The 25,998-nt window shown below is 37.3% G+C and overlaps 1 protein-coding gene across 3 annotated transcripts in view; it reads right to left on the bottom strand.

Annotated features, from left to right (window-relative positions):
* Positions 1-18,006, bottom strand: part of gfra2b (GDNF family receptor alpha 2b) — a 111,762-nt gene extending 93,756 nt beyond the window's left edge. For all 3 annotated transcript variants that reach the window (XM_079804662.1, XM_079804660.1, XM_079804661.1), the window contains exons 1-2: positions 17,086-18,006; positions 9,886-10,200 (exon numbers count right to left, since the gene is read on the bottom strand). In XM_079804662.1, the coding sequence (XP_079660788.1) occupies positions 9,886-10,200; positions 17,086-17,137 (367 nt within the window). In that variant the 5' untranslated portion in view covers positions 17,138-18,006. The remainder of the gene's footprint in view (positions 1-9,885; positions 10,201-17,085) is intronic.
* Between the last annotated feature and the right edge of the window lie 7,992 nt (positions 18,007-25,998).

Below are 25,998 nucleotides of genomic sequence, written 5' to 3'. Positions count from 1 at the left end.
GTCTGCTAATGTTCTTATATTAGATTGTATTAAGCATAATTTTAAGTCTTTTATTACAGACATACTTGCAAGCTTAGTTATGTCAGGGGACATTCTAAGTTGTATTATTTAAAGTCTAGTCTCCTTATTTAAACTCTATCTCCTAATTAACATGGACAGCTATAATCAAATTTGCATAGGCTCAGGCTGAGGTCATAGGCCAGAGATGTGAATGTAATTACATAATTGCCCCCAGTGTTCAATGACAGAGGTATGGACAAACTACATGCAAGCAAAAATTTGCTTTTAACCTGGTGAAAAAAAACAAGCCAGATGGGGGAAATCACTAGGTTTGGTGTAGATTACATTCTTATGAAACCTACTTTACTGCAAACTATGATATTCCATTAGTCCAAGTTGTCAGTAAGAAGTCTCTTATCCCCACCAACGCTGCATTTATTTGATCAGAAATACACACTGTAAACCATTACACTCAAAATAATTAATTCGTTTGAGTAGAGCCAACTCAAAAAAATAATAATTAGTTCAAACAAATGAAATTTAACTTTTATTTTTCTTCTGAGTTCTCAAAACTGACACATTTTAAGTAATCGGTAACACTTTAGAATAATGGTCATTAGTTAACATTAGTTAATGTATTAACTAACATGAACTAACCATAAGCAGTTCATTTGTTACTGTATTTGTTCATCTTTGTTAACATTAGTTAATATAAATCCAGCTGTTCATGGTTTGTTCATGTTAGTTCACAGTGCATTAACTAATGTTAACAAGATTTTAATAATGCATTAGTAAATGTTGAAATTAACATTAACAAACACTTGATTCATTAAAAAACACTTTATAAGTGCAGTTCATTATTAGTTAATGTTAACTAATGTTAACTAATGACCATTATTCTAAAGTGTTACCAAGTAATCTGAATTGTTTCATTGTTTTGAGTTTTATGAACTTGTTTCTTTTAATTTAGACTAACTTAAATTAAACCGAAACAGGGCTGGGATTTCTATTTCCCTGCATGCTTTGCCATGACCCTCAAAATGCACAGTAAATGCCAAAAAATAAGTGTTATATTATGTTTTGTGCAAGATTAACATTAAGTGGGAGATTTGGTAGTGTTTAATGTTTTGTTATGCTAGTTTAGAAGTGTTTCTGGTATGTTTTTTATTTTAATTTTTGTATATTTATTTTTTCATATATTTCAAATTCAGAGCAATTAAAATGTATGATTAAAAAAAAAAATCTGCAAGTTCTGCTTACTTAAACTTTACATTTCTTAACTTAATAAAATTTGAGGCAACTGATTGCCTCCCTTTCTTTTTAGCTTTGCCAACTTATTTGGGTTTACAGTGCAGTGAAAACAGTAATATTGTTAAATATTACAATTTCAAATATTTAATATGTAACGAATTTTACTCCAGTCTTCAGTGTCACAAAAGTATTTACTTTTTCATCCTTGCTGACTAAAAGTATTAATTTCTTCTTCTTTCTTTTTTTAATCTCGCTGACCCCAAACTTAAAACAGTAATGTATTTTATATGTGCTGTACATATACAAATACAGATATGCATATTTACTGTTTTATTATTATTATATTGGGCAAAAGTAATGTTTTTATCAGACAGAAACAACTCCACACATTATGTTCTTTTGCCAGATTATATTAAAAAGTGCAGTACCGAAAATGTCGTGCTTTTCCCATAAAAAAGAACAAATATGCTTAATTATCAAATAATTTAGAATAATTATAAGAGCCATTATCTTTCCATTAGCACAAAGCCATCATTACGCTTTGAAATAATCACCTAAATGATTCTTATTAATGTATTCATTGGTGTTCCTCCAGCTAAAATGTACTTCAACAAATACAAATACCAAATACTTTGTTTGTTATCTACATTAACAAATTAAAAGTATTTTTTATGTTCACCATGACACTATGGCTAAGAATACAATGTTTTCAGCTATACTAGTATCCTTGCTTAAGGGATCCTGATGTTCTGCCTCACAAATCATGTAGGTTTCATAAATCCTGGTCAACGGGAAATTTTAGTGCAGACGGAGAGCTTCATGTGAATTGCAAAGCACAACCAGTCCTGTGTTTCTAAATCTGGAGCAGACGTCCCAAGCATCCTAGTTGGCAGTTGTTAGTTGGTGATTTTCTGAATGCCACAACATGCCTGTCTGTGCTATGGATCAGACTGAATATTGCCACGCTGCGAGGGCTTTGACTCAGCAAGAGGGAGTGATAGAGGCGAAGGGGTTATGCTCCAACAGAGCGCTGAGTCGTTTTAGCACTGCGATGAGGGAGAACTCGAGCTTCCTGCTTACTTTGGCTTCAGCTCCTGTATCTCTCCTATGCTTTTGAAAATATTCCATAAAGAACCTTTTTAACATCCATGGAACCTTTCCATTGCACAAAAGGTTGTTTATAGTGGAAAAAGGTTCTTCGGATTATTAAGAGGTTCTACACAATAAGAAAAAAAAAGGTTATTTTAAGAACTGTTAAACACTATCTCACGACCAATTTGTACATATTTGTACCAGATGGCTAATTCATACAAATTCATACGACCTCACTCATATGAATTCGTAAGATTTGCTAAAGCTAGGCTCACACTACAGGCCGATTTATTCCCGATTTTCCTCTCCCGGTAATCTGAGAAAAAATCTTGTTGAGGATCTCGAACAGTTCCGATGTTCACCACAGATTATCTGGTAATGTGAGGCGTTCACGGATCAAATATTGCACCTCCTGATCTACTCTCAAGCAAATCGGTGCCGCCCCGATCATGTCAAACATGTTTGATATTTAGGATTTTAAATCGGATGATTACACCAGTTCTTTCACGGTTGCCAATGAGAGAAGTGGATGAGAACATTTTTGAAATTACAACCGCGAAAACAAGCTGCTGTGTGTGGGTCCGTTGAACAGCGGAGATGGCGGAACGGCGTGTGGAGTTTTGCAACAACACGACTGCTTGTATAATGTGTCTTCGAAAACATGACACAATTGTACGGACAAAGAGACGAGCTGAGGAGAAATCGCCTTGGTTTTGAACATAACGGGTGAGTGTAGGAAGCTGCTAGCAAATATAAACTTTACCTATTTAGACCATAGGTTGAGATATCAATGATGATCTGACGTACATGTTTACATCCGCTTCCCAATGGGATCACGTGAGGTGCTCGTTCTGGCATGATAATCTTAATAATATCTTGTAGTGTGTGTTGCGCAAAAATGTTCAAATCTTGTAGTGTGTGCATGTTTGAGATTTGAGAGAAAAGAATCTGTGAGATTCTCCTTGTGTGAGTGTTGCCACCAGATTTCATATTCGGTTAGGATTTAAAATCTCCTCTACTCTGAGCCTAGCTTAAACCGCAGTTGCGGGTAGATTTAGGGGCGGGGTTTGAGGTTAGGTCATTCGTACGGAATCATACAAATTGGGCAACTCGTCAAATACATATGATTTAGCAAAAATTGTACAAATTCGTACAATCGTAAAACACGTAAAAATTGCCATGAGATCGTGTTGAAATGTTCACTAAAATTGTCCTTTTTTATGGCATTGCTGCAAAAACCCGCGTTTGGAACCTTTATTTTTAAGAGTTTAAAATAATTACGATTTTTAAATGTTTTTAAATGTCTTTTGAGAAATCAAATGTGTCATTTGAGACGCGTGCAATGCAGTGCTAAGGCTATCTGTTATATTGACTTCTTATAAAATAAGAAGCAACTATATTAAAAACATTGATTAAAATTAAGATACAATTTATACAAAACGAAAACAGGCCAAATAAATCTTGTCTAAACAGTCTTGCCATGTTGCATAAGGATTTATATTTAAACAGTCTTTTTGCTTTTCATATTCACAGATGCTAACAGAATAAACTTAGCCTACCACAATGAGCTCTGAATCAGCTTTCCATGAGGAGAATTATTCCAGGATTATTACTCAAAGTGATGTATCTGAACCATAGCTTCACTTGATGTGTGTGTGGGCGTCTACGCATGGATCGCCTGTATTTGAATCTGAATGAGCGAGCGGTCCGTGGGCATGGCCGAATTAGCGGATAATGAGTCAGTAATGAGTTGACTGATATCTCCCACTTATCACACAGATTACATAAACACAGAATATTTGTTTTCGTTTTGATTTACATTATTTAAAACCTGACATTTCAACGTTTCTTTAGACATATGTCTCATGTTTGTGTGTCAAGGTTTCACTAAGCTACTGGTCATTTTCTGAAGTGAATCAGATTAGACATCATTGAGAGAGAGGCTGAAGATCGCAAATCATGTTTGTTTCCCTTATTTTGCGAACAATTTGTTTTTATTGTGACTGTACACAAAAAAAATTTAACTTAACAGAATATAATGATGTATAACACTTGCATGAATGCTAAAAAACGACAGAGTTATTTTAGTCTCTGGCACTGATAAGAAAAAAAGAGAGCCGATCACGCCGGCGCGACCGCCGACTCGAGGGGGTTAATGCTTACCAAGGCTGTATTTATTTGTTCATAAATATAGTAAAACAGTAATATTGTTAAATATTACAGTTTAAAATTACTGTTTTCTATTTTAAAATGTAATATATTACTGTGATGGCAAAAATTAATTTTCAGCAGCCATCATTTCTCCAGTCTTCAGTGTCACATGATCCTTGATATAAGTAAGAAATGTTTCTTTAGCATCAAGATTTCTGAAGGATCATGTGACACTGAAGACTTGAGTAATGATGCTTTGACATCACAGAAATAAATTACATTTATAATATATTTAAGTTTTACTGTATTTTTGATCAAATCAATGCAGTCTTGGTGATTATAAGAGACTTCTCACAAAAACATTAAAACAATCGTAATATTTGTACATTTTTGACCGAATGTTGTGCCCATGCTTTCTGTTTCTCTTTTTTACACTTTTTTTCACACAGTGTGACCAAGATTCAATCTGTTTTGTTTTATAGAGGCCTGTCTCTGTAGAAACACAAAATCCATTCCATTCAAACAGAATGGCAGAAAGATGAACCTTTGATGGGGCCGCTCTTAGTTTGGGTGATTATTGAGTGTGCTCGTTGGGCCAATTGTGTAGCGTCGGTGGATTTGATGGAGTTCTGTCAAGGTGCAATCATTGCGGCATAGTCCCTCAGGGTTCAGAGCAACCTGTATTTTTCTGAAGCTCAATGAAATGGCTGTAGTGGATTGAAGAGCAAAGTCACAAGAAAAAAAATAACACTGTAATGAGGGCTGGTGCTGTCCAAAGTAGGACACGAAACTGGGTCCAACCATTTTCAAGTGCTGGAACAACATGAATAGAGAAATTCTCAAAGAACAGAATTGTTTGTCTGGGAACTGAGGACATTTATATAAGTATGAGTTGCGTATAAACTTCTGAAAAGTTTTTTGCTAATTGTTTACACCCTTGTGTGGACACCTTCATATATGCTAACGTGTCTTTTGCATCATTCATTATCCTCCGTTTCCTCTAATGTGACGGTTGGAATTTGGCACATTTGCATGGCATTAACTTTCTGCAGTACCTAATCTGTTTGTACACAGCTTCTGATGAAAGGAAGCTGTGTGATTTTTATTTTTTCCCCTTACCTCAGCATGCAGTAAGCAGGCCCAGCAGTCCACAATGCCTCATTGAAATGCCAGACTTGAGAGGGGCAGTTGCTTTAAAAGGCTCTCTGATTACTCGCATCAATAGGACTCTATTTGTTGTGGCTCCCGCAGCAACTGCCAAAGCAGATGGGTTATAATTCAGGCCGATTTGCACTGCTTAAATCCTATAATGATTCCCCAACTCTCCCAAAGGCAAACGCTAACTGCCATCTCAGAAGTGTGAACGCTTCCGTGATGGACTGACTGTAAAGAGAGCAGGTACGCGTTGACTTTCTCCGCACATCAACGCCGCACTATCTACGCTACAGTTCTCCCTTGCGCCACATAAAAAAAAACAAATCGCCTATGACACAGCATTTGGAGCAACTCGCAGTCATTTGTTTACGGGGTTCTACCATGACCATTTTGATGCACTATATTTTAACGAAGTGTCTATTCGCAACAAGTGCAAATAGCATGCCTTGTTGGCAAGTGCTATTCGCACTAGCTCCGCCTAACAATGCCTGGTTGGGCCAAACAAGTTTTAAAAAAGCGCACATATTTCAACGTCTTCAGTGGTGCAATCAGTAAAGCATATGGCTAAAGGATCTTGGTTTTGATCAACCTGGGTTCGAATCCGCCTTTATCACTATTTTCACTTAGTATGCTATTTCACTTAGAAAATAGCATCTACAGTTATTTGCACTTAGTGTAAAAATCATCTACTATCACTAAGAAAATTTTATTTTCACTTAGTATAAATAGAATCTATTTGCTATTTAAACTTAGTGTAAATAGCATCTATAGCCGCGTTTCCACCGCAGGAACTTTACCCCGGAACCAGGAACTTTGGGGGGGAACTCGGTGTGTTTGGACCGCAGGAACCAGGGTCTAAATGAAGTTCCGGGTAAATATTTCCCCCTCCAAACGGCCTTGCTTGCGAGGTGGTACTTTTGAAAAGTTCGCGAACTTTCGGGGGTGGGACTTGGGCGCTGAACATGCTGATTGGTTGAGCTCTCGCAGCATTTTTTCTTCCACCGCCATATTTACAAGTCTTTTGAGAGGTGGGTTTCGTGGGTTCTGCGTTCAGTAAATATTTTCTTTGCAACAATGGAGTTCAACAAAAAATTCGACCGATGGACCGACGACGAGGCTCAGGCTTTATTGAGCATTTAAGCGGAGGAGGACATCCAGCGGGAACTGGAAACGGCGACCCGCAATGGAAAGGTATCACGTTACCTGAAGATATCGACTCGGTTCCAGTCACACTGGAAAACAGTGCAGAGAGAAGTTGAAGAAATTAAGACAAGATTACAACAAATTAAAGGATAACAACCGGAGCGGTTCCGACCGGCGTATTGTTGGGACAGACCGTCCTTTTCTGGTACAGCGGTAACGAAAGACTCGGCTAGTGCGTTGTTGGAAACCATCCAGGAATCCGAGTGGGTTGAAGGTAAATATCTCATCTTGGTATCATCTATTAAACTCGTTGCAGTGTTTAAACACGTTGCAGTAACTTTTTTCAACGTGCTTTTCCAGGTGTAACGAGTGGCCCTGATGAATTGCAGGCAACGGAGACCAGCATGTTTTCCCCCGCGGTCACCAGTACGTTAACCCCGTGTCTCCTGCCGAAACACACACACGCAGAGGTATAAAGCTGACAAAAATGTGTATATATTTAAAAACTGATGTGTAATCCTTAATGGTTTTGAGTAGTTTTGTTGTTTTTAATTGTAAACTTAAATTGCCCATGATAAAAATGGCACACTGGGCATTGTTCAAGCTGGGCAAACAATTGTTCATTATTTGTAGTGAAAACACTTTAAATAATTAATTGATGGTTTCTATTGTTTTATGGTTGCCTTGTGTATTAATTTCCATGTGTTTCAGTGCAATTTTTCTACTTAGAGAAAAGGAAAAGGGACTGTGACTTTCTTGATGCACTGAGGGACATGGAGGATGCTAACCGGGCCGTCCTGCAGCATGGACAAGAACAGCAAGACCAATATATTCAGCTGTTACTGGAGAGCCAGGCCGAGGAGAAATGAGGAGGCAAGAGTTGGCATTCCACCAGTCAGAAGCGGAAGAAAGCAGAGGGACTTTCAGACCGGGTTTCTGTCTGTTCTTGGACAGTTTGTCCAGTCGTTCAAGAAGTAGCCACAATGACCAGCCGCTTGAATGAAGCATTTGCACTACCACATTTGTACTTTATATATTGTACGTGTTGGCACAGCTCTTGGACAGGTTACTGAAAAATACACTTTTTTTTTATATTGTTGTTTTCACATTTTATATTTTCATTTTATTGTTCTAGTAATTTATTTGTCTTTGCACACTTATTTTAATTTTGTAAGAACTAATCTGTCTAAAATAAAGTCAAATGTGTAAAATGTCACTGTGTCTTTAATTTCCACATTCTAACTATATAACCACATTCTAATTGTATTCATATAGTGTAGGAAGCAAATAAAAGGGCTGCTGCTCGCAAGTCTTTCTGAATATGCACATAAACATATCTAGAAAACCCAAAGATTATATTTTTAAATGTATAACTATGTGAATGTAGTATAATAACTTATAACCACAACTTAAGTGAAGCCATAAGTGTGGTCCTGCTTCATTTCAAATTTGAGGAAGAAGTCTCTAAAATTATGCATTTAATGAAGCATATTGTAATACTAGTCATGTGACTTTTTTTTTTTTTTGTGAATGTTAAGAGATGTTGTTGTGATAAAAAATAAAATACTTGCAGTCTAGTACCTAATCTTTCAACCGCTTAATTCAGTCTATTTTTTTCATTCAATTAACTTTTCACACATCTGTCATGAATGACTGAAACCTCATTATCCTTTTATAGAAAATATTTTGTTTTGGAATTGAGCTATTACAACACATTCAGATTTTGGATTGCCCATCATCCCATTTTGCATTAAAATGGTCAAAGCAGGTGAAAGTGCACGTTTAAATAAGCAGTGTTGGTAATGTGTATGCAAAAGCAGCGCTGCTTGCAACTTCTCCACTTGTTATTGTTGCAGACAGTATCGCGCAAAAGTGATTCATGTCCGTCGGTGACTGGGAGAAGCAGTCACGCGCATTGCCACGTCACCGGACTAATTTGCCTAATCTCCCCGGTACTTTAGACCGCGGTGGAAACGCAGATTGTAGCAGATCTGGGGGAGAAAAAGTTCCTGGGAAAAAAGTTCCTGGTACAAATAGTTCCGGGTAATTTCGGTGGAAACCCGGCTTATCACTATTTGTAATTAGTGTAAATAGCAATTATCATTAAGAAAATATGCTATTTTCACTGAGTGTAAATAGAATCTAGTTGCTAATAGTGCAAATAGCCGCTGCCATATTTTAAACATCAAATAGGTCACTTAAACTATCCACGTCACTTAAAGGTACAGTTCACACTCTATCTGTGCACAGTCTAAGGCTAATATTACCCACAACCCATTGCGCGTAGGACAAGGATTCAATTAGAACTACAAACATGAATAAATTTTTTTTTTAACTACAAACATGGTGATCTATAGGGGTTTGAGTGATTAATTAGCAGATGAAAAACATGAAAAATCAGTCATTATTTATTCACTCTCATGCCGTTCCAGACCTGTATGATTTTCTTTCTTCTACTGAACACAAAAGCTTCTTCTTTTTTTTCATACAGTGAAAGTCAATGGGTCCAAATGTTCTTTTGGACCCCATTCACTTTCTTTGAATGGACAAAAAAACATTCTTCAAAATATCATTGTTTGTGTTTTGCAGCAGTGTTATTTCAGTATTGTTTAATGGATTTTATTAATATTTTAAATGAGTGTTTTTTCAGTTTAAATAAAAAAAATTAATTGTTGATTTTTTTGTTTTTTTTGTTTTTATTTCCAGTTACACTTCAGTGCTTCAACTTCAACCTTAACTTTCTTTTACAACATAAAGTTTGTATTCTAATATTTATTTTATTATTCCAACTTTGTTTCAATTAATACAAATGTTTTAATAGTTGTAGATAATAACCCTGTTTGGAACAGCATGATGGTAAGGAAATTATGACTAAGTGTTCATTTTTGGGTGAGCTGTCCCTTTGAAGTGTATCACCAAACGGATAGTCCTGCCCCAAACTCACCCCATTGGTTGAGCCATTGTTTTTTGGCTGATCGGGATGTTCAAACAAACAGTGACACTTTTCACAGAAATCAACCTACAAAAAGGGCTTGCGTAAAGCTGTCTCTATATGGGATGGAATAGAAAAGTATTTTAGGATCAAAAACTTACCTTCATTGAGACCCATATGGATACTCCAGTAGCTCTGCAGACATTGTAGCTCCCTCTTCATGCCCCTCTTGCAGCGGCAGTCATACAGGGGGCTGTCCTGCAGTACCTCAAGGGCGGCCTGACACTCCCTGTTGGCCAGCATGGTAGTCCTGTCACGACCTACCAGGCACTGGCGCATGATGCGAAAGCGTGAGCTGCACTGTGAGTTTTGGTTGCACACCTCACTGGCCCTCAGGCAGTCCATGGGGGCTCTCCAGCCATGAGTTCCCAGCCCTGACAAGGGAGAATGGCTGGCCATGGAAAGTACCACCTCATCTGTGGGAAGGGCATAGCCGTTATTAGACTGGGTGAAAGAAGTTTTTTATTCATTAGTTTTGTTTTGTTTTTTTAAACATGACTTGATTTGGAAAAGAACAAAACCAATAATATTTATTCAGTTGTATTTTTATAGAGTCCCAATAGAGTCCAAAGCCTTCGTTCACCATTTTTCCCCACAGTGACTGCACTAAAAAAAAAAAAGCATTAAACCCTAACTAAAGCAACTCCTGTCGGCAAGGTAATGAACTGCTCCAGTTGCCACTAAATTAAATTAGGTTACTTGGCATTATATATAACAGCTTTAAGTTGCGTTGAAGGCATGTCAAACCCAATCCTACTTTTAAAAAAAGAAAAGAAAAAAAAGCATGGCTTTGCCGCTCATTCGCCATTTGCTGTTATTACACGGCTCTTTGGAATACTTGATTCTGATTGGTCAATCGCGCATTCCAGCGGTATGTTATTCCCAGATAACAACCGCCAAAGTGAATAACACACCGCTCATCCGGGTATTACGAGTTATCTTGACCGGTACTACTTATATGCTTAAAGGTGAACTATGTAGGATTTTTGCAGTAAAATATCCATAAACCACTAGGCCAGTGTTATATATTTTGTTCAGTTGAGTACTTAGAATATCCCAAATGTTTTAAACTATTTGTAAATCGTGAGAAATTTGCTATTTTAACCAAGGAGCCGGGACGTGTGAGCTATGCGTGTGAGGGAGTCGCCTGTCGATTGCGTCATATCTGCGTCACCCTCGGTCTCCGGTTTTATTCAGTGAAACACTTTACTCTCACTGCATTGTGAACAAGTGTCATAGCAGCCGCCGAGCGAACGTCATAACTTCCTTTTCAACACACTCAGATATATCTAATACGATAAACAGAGTTGGGTTACCTCAGGCTCATGACTGGAAAAGAGGAAGTAGCGCCGGCAACCGTGTCATAATAAAAGTCCCGCCAGCGACTATGCCATAATAACAGTCCCGCTCTTCAATCGCTCCTGCGGCCTTGCTCAGCTCCACAACACTCGCTCCTGCTCTACTTCAGACTACAGTAATGTTAATAATCGCATCCATGAACATGATTTCTGCCCAAGTCCTATCCTGACTGTTTCCCACCGGCTGTGAGGTGAAGACCACATGTCCCAAGATTCTGCGCTCAAACGTGCCGTCATCAAACTACGCCTTTGTTTTGAACAGGCGACCTCTAGTGGACGGAAAAGTTACATAGTGTAGCTTTAACGTGTCACACCGCTGTCGTTGACTGTCTGGCGCCATCTTGTGACTGAAAAACACTTAACCACGACGGGTTACAATGGAAGACTTCAACAGTTAGTTCACCCAAAATTTAAAATTAGCCCATGATTTACTCACCCTCAAGCCATCTTAGGTGTATATGACATTCTCCTTTCAGACGAATAAAATCGGAGTTCTATTAAAAAAAGTCCTGGTTAATCCAAGCTTTATAATGGCAGTCACTGTTGTTCTGTTTTTGAAGTCCATAAAAATGCATCTGTCCGTCAAATAGCGTGCTCCACACGGCTCTGGAGGGTTAATAAAGGCCTTCTGAAGCGAATCGATGAGTTTGGTTAAGAAAAATATCCATATTTAAAACTTTATAAAGTAAAGTTTCGGCCAATCGCCTTCCGTATTCAATTTATAGGAAAAGTGTTGAAAGTGCCTCTGCAGTTCAAAATGCTTACACTACCAGTTACGGTCATCAGATGCTACGTAAGCATTTAGAATTGCAAGAGGCACTTTCAACACTTTTTCCACAGAAGGCGATCGGCTTTACTTTATAAAGTTTTAAATATGGATATTTTTCTTACACAAACGCATCGATTCGCCTTTATTAACGATTTTATTCGTCTGAAAAAATTATGTCATATACACCTAGGATGACTTGAGGGTGAGTAAATCATGGGCTAATTTTCATTTTTGGGTGAACTATCCCTTTCAGCATGAATTTCAACATATATGGTAAAAACAAATCTTTTCAGCAGTAGATAAAGGCTTAAAGCAGTTTGGAACTGTTTTTCTTCATGGAAGCTTTGCGTAAGAGCTAATAAAATATTTAAACTCAAGACAATATTTCCTGTCCAATTTACTTGAGACAAGTAGCCGTGTTATAAGCGGGATAATGTACACTCAGCCGGTTGTTATCGCAGTATAAACCCCTTCAGAGTGACGCAAGACCGATCACTCTGTCTGGGTTTATTCTGCAATAACAACTGGCTGGATGTACATTATCCGTGTGTCTGTTCTGCCTCCCAATTCGCATACTATCCATCCTAAATAGCATTCGTAATAGGGCTGTGCAATTATTGAAGAAAAATGCAATATGCAATATCCTTGTTAAATAATGCGATATTCGATATGCGATACGATATTGCTTTAAGTGTGTATTATCTATTTAAATTATTTTTTTTAATTATATTACATTTTAAAAACTGAGAATAATACCATTTATGTGTTTCACATTCTTTCTTGGAAAAGAAAGCATTGACAGTTCAAGCATTTTTCACAATGTTGAAGTAGCCTATTAAAATCATTCATATGCATATTGCGATATGTATATTTGCGATATTTCGATAATTTCGATATATTGTGCAGCCCTAATTCGTAATTAGAATAAGTGTGTCCAAAGATACCCGGATGGTCAAATTTTTCTGGTTAGAAGATCTGTGCACACTCTAACGGCTAAAATTGCCCATAACCCATTGCATGCTGGACAAGTATCCGATTAGAACAAATAAAGAAGTGTTAAAAACTACAAACATGGCGATAAACCTCATGGTTAGAGAGGTTTAGATAAAGGGATTTGAGTGATTAATTATCAGTATCTAACCTGACAAAAAGATATTTATTCAATGTTGTCCACATGACCTTTCATCTGCAACAGCATTGTGAACTTTTATGTTTGATATGTTTTTAACTGTGACAAGATTATTGACAGGGCAGTTTAAATGGTGACAGGATGCACATAACTAATTCTGCGTTACAGAAGAGGTTGGACGTGGGAATAATCCCAAATTAAATGTCCCACTTAAGACCTCAGTGAGTTCCAGCCAATCAGACGTCCCGTTCACACGTTGCCACATGATATTGCCACTACTACACAACAAGAGGATGTTGTGTGTTTGTCAATTATGGCAAAAACAACATAAAATCGCTTTGAAAACAGCTAAGGAATAGGTATTATTGAATAAAATTCATGTTTAATGTTAAAGTTTGTTTTCACGTTTATGCTCATTGGAATCAGGACTTGCCGACATCTTTGAAGTGTTGTCAAATGACGTCTCACTGAGGTTGGGGTTAATTTATTCATCGTATGTCCGACTTTGAGTGGCTTTCCAAACATTATTTCCAAGAACACGGTGGGGAAAAATACAAATTCCAAGCTGTCTGGAACACAGCATAAGTTACATATCTGTCCGTTAAAGACACACTTATGGCAAATTATCGGTAGTCTGTCCCAAAGCTTGCCTACTCTTCTGCTACACACTCAAAAGTATGTACTTTTTCTTAACAAAAAACAGACATACTTTTAGGGCATAGTATAAGAAGGCAAATTGTGACGCAGCAAATCAGTTTGATGGGTCCCATATACCTTATGTAGCCCCGCCCCTTTTCGTCGCTTCCCTCGTTGTGTTATGTTTTCCGGTTTGTATTTTCACAGTATGATGGTAAGATCTTAAGAAATTATGAATGCACCGTTTGAAAATCTTCGCGGTCTGCTGAAATTTGTTATGACATCCGCTTTAAACCAGTACAATGCTCATGATGCCTTTCGTAACTCTACAATAAGTAAATCCACTTCACCATCTAATTACTATTCAACAGCGATGCCTTGGAAATATACCAAACTACCGCAAAAACGGAAGTTCAAAGACAAAATTCTAAAGATGGCTGTGCGCTTGTTTCTCTGGTGGTGCATAAGATCTAAATAAGAAGAAAATGTTTAAATAAAACATTTCAAATGTGAATATACAATATATGACAATACAACCTAAAAAAGTAGATGTAAAAAATCCTAGGTGTATTAAAGGGAAGTTCACCCAAAAATGAAAATTAGCCCATGATTTACTCACCCTCAAGTCATCCTAGGTGTATATAACATGCTTCTTTCAGACGAATAAAATCAGTTATATTAAAAAATCAGCTTCTTTCAGTTATATTAAAAAAAAGTCCTGGCTAATTCAAGCATTGATTTGATGGGTAATTTTCCCATAATTTTTCCCACGAGTCCATAAATGTGCATCTATCCATCATATAACTGCTACACACTGTAAAAAATGATTGTGATTTTAACGGTATTTTACCAGCTAAAAAACAGTTAATTGGTTAACAGAAAGTTTCCGTATTATATACGGTGAATAACTGTAATAGATCTAACCTTACATTTAATTTAATTTTACAGTCAAATACCGTTAAATTTACAGTTTTTGGAAGTGAAAAAGAACAAGTCATTGTGTAATTTACAGTGAAAACCCGTAAATTGACATTCCCAGAATTCCCTGCATGACACTTCGCATTTGACGTATTTTCATTGCAATAACTATGTTTCTTTGTTTTTTTCTAATCAGTTATGTACATTAGGGTTTTATGTTACATCTGATGTTGTTAAATTAATGTTTATTGCATTTTTTTAAATTTCATGTGTTTTACCATGATGGTGTTTAGTGTTTGTGTGAATGACACTGAACACCTTCTATATATTAAGTATTGTCCTCTTAAAAGCTACTTGTGATGAACTTTGATTCATCACGTGATTCTCATCACCACTGTGATTGGTGGTTGTCCGTATAGATCAAAGGTACAGAACAGATATTAGTATTTAGGTTGGTAATTTAACATTATTTCAGTTAATAAAATATGTTTTTTTACCGTAAATTGTTTACAGTGTAAACATAATCATTATAATATAAACCTTTAAATTATACGGTTTTGAACTGTAAAAATATTTTTTTGTTAACCATAATTATTACATTATAAACCTTTTAAAATATACGGTTTCAAAACTGTAAAAAAAAATTTTTAACCGTAATTATTACATTATAAACCTTTTACATTATATGGTGCTGTCCCTAAAAACCTAAAACGTTACTGCTGTATTTTTTACGGTAAAGTTCTGACAACCACAGCTGCCGGTTTTTTACCGTAAATTTTACAGGGATTTTTTTTTACAGTGCACACGGCTCAGGGGGGTTAATAAAGGCCTTCTGAAGCGAAGTGGCGCTTTGTGTAAGAAAAATATCCATATTTAAAACTTTATAGACTAAAATAGCTAACTTCCGGCGGTCAGGAGTGTGCAAGTCGACTTGCACTGAAAGAGCAACCCCCAATGCTACGTTTTGTTTTGCTCTATCCACTGCGCTTCCGCGTTCATCAATACGCATGCGTCAAGGGTTCAAGTGTCAACAGTTACTCTTACGTCGTAAATCGATGCGTAAATGAACTATTTTAGTCTATAAAGTTTTAAATATAGGATATTTTTCTTACACAAACGTGCCACTTTGCTTCAGAAGGCCTTTATTAACCCCCCGGAGCCGTGTGGAGCAGTTATATGATGGATAGATGCACTTTTATGGACTTCAAAAACGACCCATTACGTCAATGCCATTATAATGCTTGGATTAGCCAGGACTTTTAAATATAACTCCGATTTTATTCGTCTGAAAAAAGAAAGTCATATACACCTAGGATGACTTGAGGGTGAGTAAATCATGGGCTAATTTTCATGTTTGGGTGAACTAACCCTTTAAAGTTATTTCATTATATAAATGGTGTTCTCTGCGCCCTCCCGTGTTTTCAGCACCATGGACAGTTCCTCTTTAGCACGCACGTAGTACTCAATACAATCTCTGCTTTCCTCCCAAACGCATCATCTAATTAGTACGTAAAAACGTTTTTTTTAATCACAGGTTATAGGAGACACACCTAATAAATGATAGTAATGAATTAGGATAATTTACAACGTCTGCGCATCCCACATGCTAGGCCTAAATTTAGCTATACTGTAATGTATTCTAGTGTAATATGACCAAGTCGGACAACAAGGTATAATTTTATGTAGGCGTACTTTAAGCACGAGTAATTACAACCAATGATATATAATGTGGCACAATATGTTGATGCGCGCCTTGCGCAAGTGTCTTTGTGCTCCTATCTCCAACGCTTTTGTTTTTAAATGCTGTTTTGGTTATAGATAATGTTTAATAAATTATGAATAGCATATTCATGTAGGCTATTTTGTATTTGGAACACCGATCAAAAGCAAGCATTTATTTCGCACAGCTGTCAGTAAAGTTCACATGAAAATATTCGAAACACATACCGAACCAACAATCGTATATTTAATTAAATTCAGAAGCGTGTATGTTTCAGCGTCTCATGTCAGCGTGTATGCTTCAGCATATTCACGCTATTTTCGTGTTGAGGAGATAAGTTTTCACATGTGTCTTAGTTCAGCTCCTTTGGACCTGACAGCTCACGTAACAATGTCCTAAAGTTAACGAGCAATCTACTGCTAGGAAACACGCGTTTCTGCATCGCAAAATCAGCATTGCATTGAAACCCAGCCTCTCTAATATTACACAGTTGATTTAATCTCGAGCTTTCATTTGACTGAGTTATGTTCTTGCCTATACGAGACTATCAGAGTAGGCTATACAAGACCATGAAAAAAGAGTGAGTTCATTCGGTAAACGGTCTCTTTGACCGTCAAATGCCTACTTTAGGCTACTGTCCGTTTTACCATATTACACTCTCCCAATATGATTAATGATTATCCGCGTGGGTTTTCATCATTTGTTAATTTTCTCTGGTTATTACTTTTCTGTCTCTTGTGTCATTTATGAAACATTAGATTTATTACTTACCCAGTAAAAACAGGACGCTGAGAATATTCAGTAAAATCATGATAGATCCCATTCGAACTACCGGTGTATTATGATCCCAGATTCCGTTAATGTTCGCAGACAAATCCAACGGTTATTTAACGGACGTCTTTTTCAAACCTCCGGTTCATTTCCAGAAGTCAGTCTGGTTAAAATAGCGTCAGAGTTAGTTTAAACCTTACAATTCCAGTACTTGGATATTCCTTTTGGGACTTTTGAGAAGTAAGTGAGTAAACAAAAAAAGCGAATTGACGTTTATCTGTTGACACTGTCCAATATATCCTTTCCACGAGAGCGTCGAAGCATTCCTCTAATTTGAGACGAAAAGGTAGCACGAGCCAGCGTTTTAGTCCGCGTTTCCAAATGCGAATAGCTAACACTTGCGTTTGATAATCTTTAAAAACTTTTATTTCAGAGACGTTATGTTACAAACGACAAAACTTGGAACGCCAAATAAGTCGGTTTTGTCTGTCATACTACCAGTAATTCCTGTATCGTTCAAACGCATGTTTTACGCTCGGTCAAACTGAAGTTGGCTGTTTGGCGTGAACTAAAAATCTCTCCGGACTCCTGTGAGAAGCAATAAATCTTCCTCGCTGGATAACCTCGACTAAGCTGGACAACCTTGACTTTCATCAGAAAATCCTTATGTGTCCACCAGCGTGCCTGTGGCTTCAGAACTGCCTTAGTTTTTCCGAGTCGGTGATAGTGGAGAAAACAAACAGGAAAAGGGCACTTCCAGTTCCACTTATCTTCTGTTTTCTGTGGCGCATGGAAACGCTTTCTCCCACGAAACTGAAGTTACATGTCCGACCCTCGGGGCTCTGTCGCTCTTCACGTCAGAGCGGACGCAATGAAAACAGATCACCGCATGAATCTGACCGCTGCGCACTGGCTGAGTGCACAAGGGCATCGACGTACCATAGCACAGTCATGTCTGAGACGACCTTGTACTATTCAAATATGACTTGTTGGCACTCTTGTTGGGACCTTATTCCTTCACATTTACAATTGTCATTATATATATATGTATATATATATATATAGTTGATGAAGGACACTTTGCCATTTTTAAGTGAAAACTATTAGCATATAGAATGGGATTTACTGCAAATTGCATTTCCATTGTGTGTAATGTGTGCTAAAATACTTCAATGTAGACAATGTAGACAGGGGCTTGTTGTCACATAAGCAAATTGTCGGATAAAAAAAGCGTGTTTTCTCGATCAGTGGTTTTATATGATGAGTTTAAACATTAAAATAACAATATCACCATATTTTGGCAATAAAAACCACAAGCCCTTATCATACATGTCAGATTGAAGCAAGTTATCACATTTTTAAGGCAGGAACAATGTATGAATTAAATCATATTTAATTATCAATTAATTCATAATTATGAAATATTTGTACACCAAAACTTTTTTAATACAATTTTGCAGTCTCAAGAAGCCTTTCTTATTTCATAATTGTTTGAATTATATGTTGCTAAAAACCTTATAATACACGAATTATGGCAGATTTCTATTATGACAAACAACCTCTATATCATGTGATATTTGATATACGAGAACAGACAATCAACTGAAAGAAACCAAGAGCTTAATGATAATGATCAGGAAATTAACAAGAAACCATGGAGATGAACACAAACCCAGGAAAGAACATGTGCAAAATCAATACAAATCCCTATATACTATATACACTATATTGCCAAAAGTATTGAGACACCCCTTGAAATCATTGAGGTGTTCCAATCACTTCCATGGTGTGTATAAAATCAAGCATCATGCAAATTGCTTCTACAAACATGTGAAAGAATGGGTTGCTCTAAGCAGCTCAATGAATTTAAGTGTGGTACTGTGATAGGTTGCCACCTGTGCAATAATCCATTCTTGAACTTTTCTCACTACTAAATATTCCACGGTCAACTGTTAGTGGTATTATAACAAAGTGGAAGCAATTGGGAATGACAGCAACTCAGCCACGAAGTGCGGGGTCGGCGCATGCTGAAGCACACAGTGCGCAGAAATCGCCAACTTTCTGCAGAGTCAATAGCTACAGACCTCCAAACTTCATGTGGCCTTCAGATTAGCTGATGAACAGTACGTAGAGAGCTTCATCGAATGGGTTTCCATGGCCGAGCAGCTGCATCCAAGCCTTACATCAAGTGCAATGCAAAGTGTCGGATGTATTGGTGTAAAGCACACCACCACTGGATTCTAGAGCAGTTGAAACGTGTTCTCTGGAGTGACAAATCACGCTTTTCTGTCTGGCAATCCGATGGACGAGTCTGGGTTTGGCGGTTGCCTGGAGAATGGTACTTGCCTGACTGCATTGTGCCAAGTGTAAAGTTTGGTGGAGGGGGGATTATGGTGTGGATTTGTTTTTCAGGGGTTGGGCTTGGCCCCTTAATTCCAGTGAAAGGAACTTGTAATGCTTCAGCATACAAAGACATTTTGGACAATTACATGTTCCCAACTTTGTGGGAACAGTTTGGGGAAGTCCCCTTCCTGTTCAAACATGACTGCACCAGTGCACAAAGCAAGGTCCATAAAGACATGGATGAGCGAGTTTTGTGTGGAGGAACTTGACTGGCCGTACAGAGTCCTGACCTCAACCCGATAGAACACCTTTGGGATGAATTAGAGCGGAGACTGCGAGCCAAGTTTTCTTGCCCCAACATCAGTGCCTGACCTCACAAATGCGCTTCTAGAAGAATGATCCAAAATTTCCATAAACACACTAAACCTTGTGGAAAGCCTTCCCAGAAGAGTTGAAGCTGTTATAGCTGCAAAGGGTGGGCCAACTCCATATTAAACCCTACGGATAAACCCTGCATATATATATATGAATAGAGAATATATAGAGAACAGCTCTGAGTGTTCTTCTATAATGCCTGATGAGCTTGGAGAACACCTGACTAGAGATCAGAGACCATTCCTTCATACAGAATCTCTCCAGATCCTTCAGAATCCCAGCTCAGTGTTGGTGCTTCTTCTCTTCTCTTCTCTTCTCTTCAGTTCACCCCATGCATTTTCTATAGGGTTCAGGTCAGGGAACTGAGACGGCCATGGCAGAAGCTTCATTTTGTGCTCTCTGACACATTTTTGAGTTGATTTTGATGTTTGTTTTTTGATCATTGACCTGATGGAAGAGCCAACCACGGCCTATTATAATATTTTTAGCAGAAGCTGTCAGGTTTAGTTTTTTTATCTGTTGGTATTTTCTAGAATCCATGATACCATGCATCTGAACAAGAAGTCCAGGACCTCCAGCTAAAAAAAATAGGACCACATCATTAAAGATCCAGCATTATATTTAACCATGGGTATGGGGTACTTTTTATCCCTGTTTGCACCAAACCCTTCTGGTGGGTTTGTGAAAAGCTCTTTTTTTTTGTTTGTTTTTTTTTTCATCTGACCATAGAACCAGGTCAATTTTGAAATTCCAGTCGTGTCTGACAACTGAATATGCTGGAGTTTGTTTTTGGATGAGTGTGGAGGATTTTTCTTCAAACCCTCCCAAAGAACATGTGGTGATGAAGGTGCTGTTTAATATTTTTTTAGTCTTTCTGACCCCAAAACTCAGCTAATCTCTGCAATTCTCCAGCTGTGATCCGTGGAGAGTCTTTGGCCACTGAAACTCTACTCCTCACCGTGCATTAGGACGATATAGACGCACGTCCTCTTCCAGGCAGATTTGTAAAATGTTTAGTTTATTGGAACTTTTTAATTATTGTGATGATGGAAATGGGTATTTTCAATGCAACTATTTTCTTACAGCCACTTTTTACTTTGTGAAGCTCAACAATCTTTTGTTGCACACCAGAACTATATTCTTTGGGTTTACTCATTGTGATAAACGATTAAGGGAATTTGGCCTTTGAGTTTCCCTTATATGTTTATACCCCTGTGGAACAGGAAATCGTGTTCCCACCCTGGTGTGCTAAAAATGTTAATATAAATGGGAATATATAGAGATATTTTACTCATTTAAAAAAAAAAAAAAACCTAGGGGTGCCTATAATTGTGCCCATTATGTATTTCATAATGTGAGTCTCTTTAAAATTATTTTACTTCAATGAAACGTCATAAAAATATCAAAAGGATAAACAATGCAGGTTTATCATCATATTTACAAAAGGTGCCAATAATTCTGCAAAAAGTGTGACACCTCGCAACTAGTCCCTAATACATTGTGAACACTAGCAATTATGTGCAAAACCTTTGAAATAATAAATTAAATCTTCATAAATGTCATTCAAGTAGACGCGCTTCAGTGTGACCCTATTTATTCATGATTGATGTATTTATTTGTTTATTAAATTCTAGCTTATGTTTGAACAAATCGATATGTATGTCTAAATGAAAACACGAGGAAAATGTCATTTATATAGTAATGGTGTGTCTAAATGAGTTGAGCTAATTAACCATATAAACAGAGATGAATTTGTAATCTGTAAATCTGTAAATGCGCATTGCCAGTCATAAACAAACTGTTTAGGATGAAGCATAGAGGCATTCAATTCAAAAGCTTAATCAGATATATCATTCCAAGCAAGTACATGGTGATTTTTCTCCAATTTCCTTGGGAGAAAATGCTTTTTTCATTTATAGTCCCTAAATGACTTGCTTGTAACTTGCATACAATTAAAATACATTCCATTACATCATCAAATATAGCACAGAGTAATATATATATATATATAATAAAAGTAAGTAGTAACATGTGCACATGTCCTGTTTCAGAAGGGAAGATAAAGGAGAGTTGTTTTTCTGTCTGGTAAAAGCATATCCATGCACTTCAAGTAGCTTGATATTTGCACCGGCATCGGCATTGCTCTGCAATTCGGAATGATATAGTTCGCTTTTTGAAATCGACAGTCGGGGAAGAGAAAAATGGCTACTTTGTCAACATGTCATCGTGCAGATTCTCGCCCTAAGCCTTTTTAAAGTAGGGAGAGGAAACAGGCAGCACACATAAAAGACGACATCCTGGGCCCCTCTTAGCAAGCAGAAAGCCGCCTTTGACAAGCCCATTATGAGAAAGAAAATAATTGTCTCGCTTCTCGTCGTGCAGAACCCTTCAAGGTCCTTCAGAATCCTGCACAAAGCCGAGACGTTTTGATGTAGTTATCTAATGCAGTCATCTGTAATGTACATTTCATCCTATCTGCTCTGTTTGCTCCAGCAGTGCTTAACAGGGCCGCTGCATACCGATGTATTCCTTTCACCTGGGTGCAACCGTCTGTGAAACATTTTGAATGATTTTACTCTAATGGGAAACAACGGTTTTGTGCTTTAAGCGATAGTGTAGGATTTCCTGCTTTCTAACGGCTAAATGCTGATTGCAGATTTGTTGTCTCACACGCTAGATGTTCCCAGTCCTATCAATATTTATTATATACAGTAGCTCGATGTTCTATGTAAAACTGATGGAGGTATTCAAATAAGCCTGAACGAAGCAGGCTTTCACTGCAGAGGAGGATAGAATATCATTATCTCGGCAGGCTGTTGTGCTGTTGTCGTTTATGCGCATGTGATATTTTTTGGCTTCTCTCTCAATCTCCCCATCAACATTCACTCCACAGGATCAAACTGGCACGCATAGTGGTCTCATCATTCCGCTATCCTGAAAAAGAGTGACTGGCTGTGTTTTGGTCACTATTATCTGATGCAATAATGTCCTGTTTTCATATTTCACACACAATGGCACGAGCCACCATCTTCGCCGTCGCTCATTATGCGGGGTGAGTCAATCTATGACTCAACATGCGAGATTCTCAATGAGTCGAGTCGTTTGATTCCGTGTAGTGTATTTTAACGATGCCTTCACAGTGTTTTGCTAAAACCATATCTGAGTTCCGGCTGAAATGGAGAGAGTCATTAACTCTACATGCTGTAGGCGACTTGCTTTTGTTGGTGTGTACGTCATAGATATGAATACAAAAGTCGCATTAGCAGCTCTTCCTAATTACCGCACATCTGTGTGGCAGCCATGTTGGAAAGGTCAAGAGCTGCCTGTGAACACATGAAAGTGAATGGACAGATGCCGTCTGCAAAAGAAAGTCTGTTCTGCATATGCAAGGGTCAATGACAAATGAGTATGATAAAGCAAAAAATTGTTCATAGATTCATAGGAATTTACTTTTTGTATTCATGTTGGTTTCCTTTGTTTTTGAAAATGTGAAAAATGTTACAAAAAAAGAGAAAGAAAAAAATATACTTAAAGGTAAAACGTTTATTTTATAATTAATTATGAATTCATAAATATTATTGCATATAATTCATAAATATCAAGTTTTATGGATTTTCACCACAAGACAATTTACATCCTGAACTAAACTTGTCTTGTTATAAAAAAGCTACATTTTGTGTTACTTTTACTTTATATAACGACATATCATCCTGACATTTTTTTACTTTAGACTCATGGCAAAAACATTTTTATAAATAACGTAAAATGTAACACATATCACCCTTATTTACTGCTAACATTATGAGAAGAATTAAAAGTATTAAAGGTGTCATGAACTGGCTTATTAAAAAAATATATATATACTGTTTTCGGAGGTCTACTTGTGATGTTCATATGGTTTTTACATTCAAAAACATCATAATGAATAAGTAATAGGCTATTTTCTGCCCTGGTTTTGAGCCTCTCTCAAGACACGCTCGGTTTTAATTGGCGTGCCACACTGGAGACTTGGAAGTAAACGCCCTCTGCTATGATTGGATAAGCTTTGCATATTTAATGAGCTTCGGCTCCCCCATGAGTACGCGTGAGGCATTGTTTTGAAAGCGTGTGGGAAAACGGCAACCGGAATGATTCCCCCACATGGCTCGAACAAGGTCTTTATCAAACAAACACAATGATTTATCTCACATCCACCAGCAATTAATATGAATGTTATTTTATATTACTTGGCCCGTCCGATCGGTGGATATACGCGCGCACCAAGTACGTTGCAGACAGCATGATCAAAACTTCCGAGATTGTATTTTTCCTTCAAATATCAAGTCAAGAGAGTGAACAACGCGCATCAAGAAAGGAATGTTATTTCACTATTTAAATATAGGGTTAAATCAGGGTTTATTTTTCACTTTACACTCTCAAGACCCATAAAAGGTACTAAAGACGTTGTTACAAAGTCCATCTCACTACAGTGGTTCTATAATAACTTTATGAAGCGACGAGAATAGTTTTTGTGCGCAAAAAAATCCCTTTTTAACAACTTATATAGTGATGACTGATTTCAAAACACTGCATCATGAAGCTTCGAAGCGTTATGAATCTGTGAGTCAATTCAGCGGTCACGTGATTTGAGGAACGTTTTTTCAGCAGATGCCAAAGATTCATAACGCTTCGAAGCTTCATGATGCAGTGTTTTGAAATCGATCATCACTATATAAGTTGTTATTTTGGGTTTTTTTCGCACAAAAACTATTCTTGTCGCTTCATAAAGTTATTGTAGAACCACTGTAGTGAGATGAACTTTGTAACGACATCTCTAGTATCTTTTATGGGTCTTGAGAGTGTAAAGTGCAATGTGCCAATGGAGGCCTTTCTGAGCCATTGGATTTCAACTAAAATATCTTCATTTGTGTTCCGAAGATGAACGGAGGTCTTACGGGTGTCGAACGACATGAGGGTAAGTAATTAATGACAGAATTTTCATTTTTGGGTAAACTAACCCTTTAAGATGATATGTATTAGTAGCCCGTCTGGAAAACTGTGACAGTGGTAAGTTATGTTTAGTTAGACATGTACACAATGTAACATTGTATTTGATCTGTAACAATGCAATACTATCACATATAAAAACATTTTTTACTCACATTTGTGTGTTGCTTTCATTCATGTAATCTCATCGTGTCTGCAAATCCAGTCTCTTGTTTACAAACGAATCTGGTGAAATGAACATACGTGCAATGTCACGTAAGCTGGGTATTCATTAAAAACAAAGTTCAACCACACATTTCCAATATTAGAATCCGAAGGAAGCTTATGCAACGACTGTTCTTCCACAACCAGGCACAGCGCAATATCTTGCTATCTTCGGCATGTTTATTGCTCGGTAGCGCGATCCGTTTAGCTCCACGAGTCGATGGGCGGGGCTACAGAATCAGGCGTGCATATTTATCTGTTGAGGCGGCGTTTCAGCATACGATGACGTCAAGGGTTGACATATTCTGAGATTGAGCGTTTTCTGGGCCTGGTGTCAATAAAAGCTTTTCTTTAACTAACAAGGATGTTTTCAGCTCCGAAACTTACAGAATATTCTTATATCACGATTTACTTTTATATATCAAAGTCTCAAGGGAAAGTTGATTTCTCAATTCATCACCCCTTTAAAATAAAACAATTATATGTGGTGTCAATCAGGAACTTTTGAGAATGTCCTTTTACTATTTTCACTGTAAATTATATGGTAATTTATACATTTTTACTTGCAAAATAACCACACATTTGACAGTATTTTTCAAAAATACGAATACATAGACTTTCACATTAAACCACATTACAGTTTTTTAATGTACAGTTAACCATTAAACTGTTTTTTATTGTAGTATTTTTTACAGTATTTTTCTATGATAAATTACCAACAATTTTTTACAGTGTACATATTAAATGGTTGAATATATATCAGCATTCTCTGCTCTTTGGCCTGCAGTGCTCCCAAGAATCTGCATGGGTTTTTTTGCTCAAACCTCGTGCCCATAGACTGCATGACAAGTTTATTCTCTGAGACATACAATACAGCAAAAGCAATGGCATATTTAAACAACACACATCACCCAGCGGTCACACAGCAACAGCCCTCGCCCAAGCTTCAAATCTGAAAGCACTGACCTTGTCATCAGCAGAGACAAAGGTGACTTTAAATGAAAC

This window comes from Gobio gobio (genome assembly GCF_949357685.1).
Source record: "Gobio gobio genome assembly, chromosome: 22".
Lineage (NCBI taxonomy): Eukaryota > Metazoa > Chordata > Actinopteri > Cypriniformes > Gobionidae > Gobio > Gobio gobio.
This window is presented reverse-complemented; position numbering and strand designations above follow the sequence as displayed.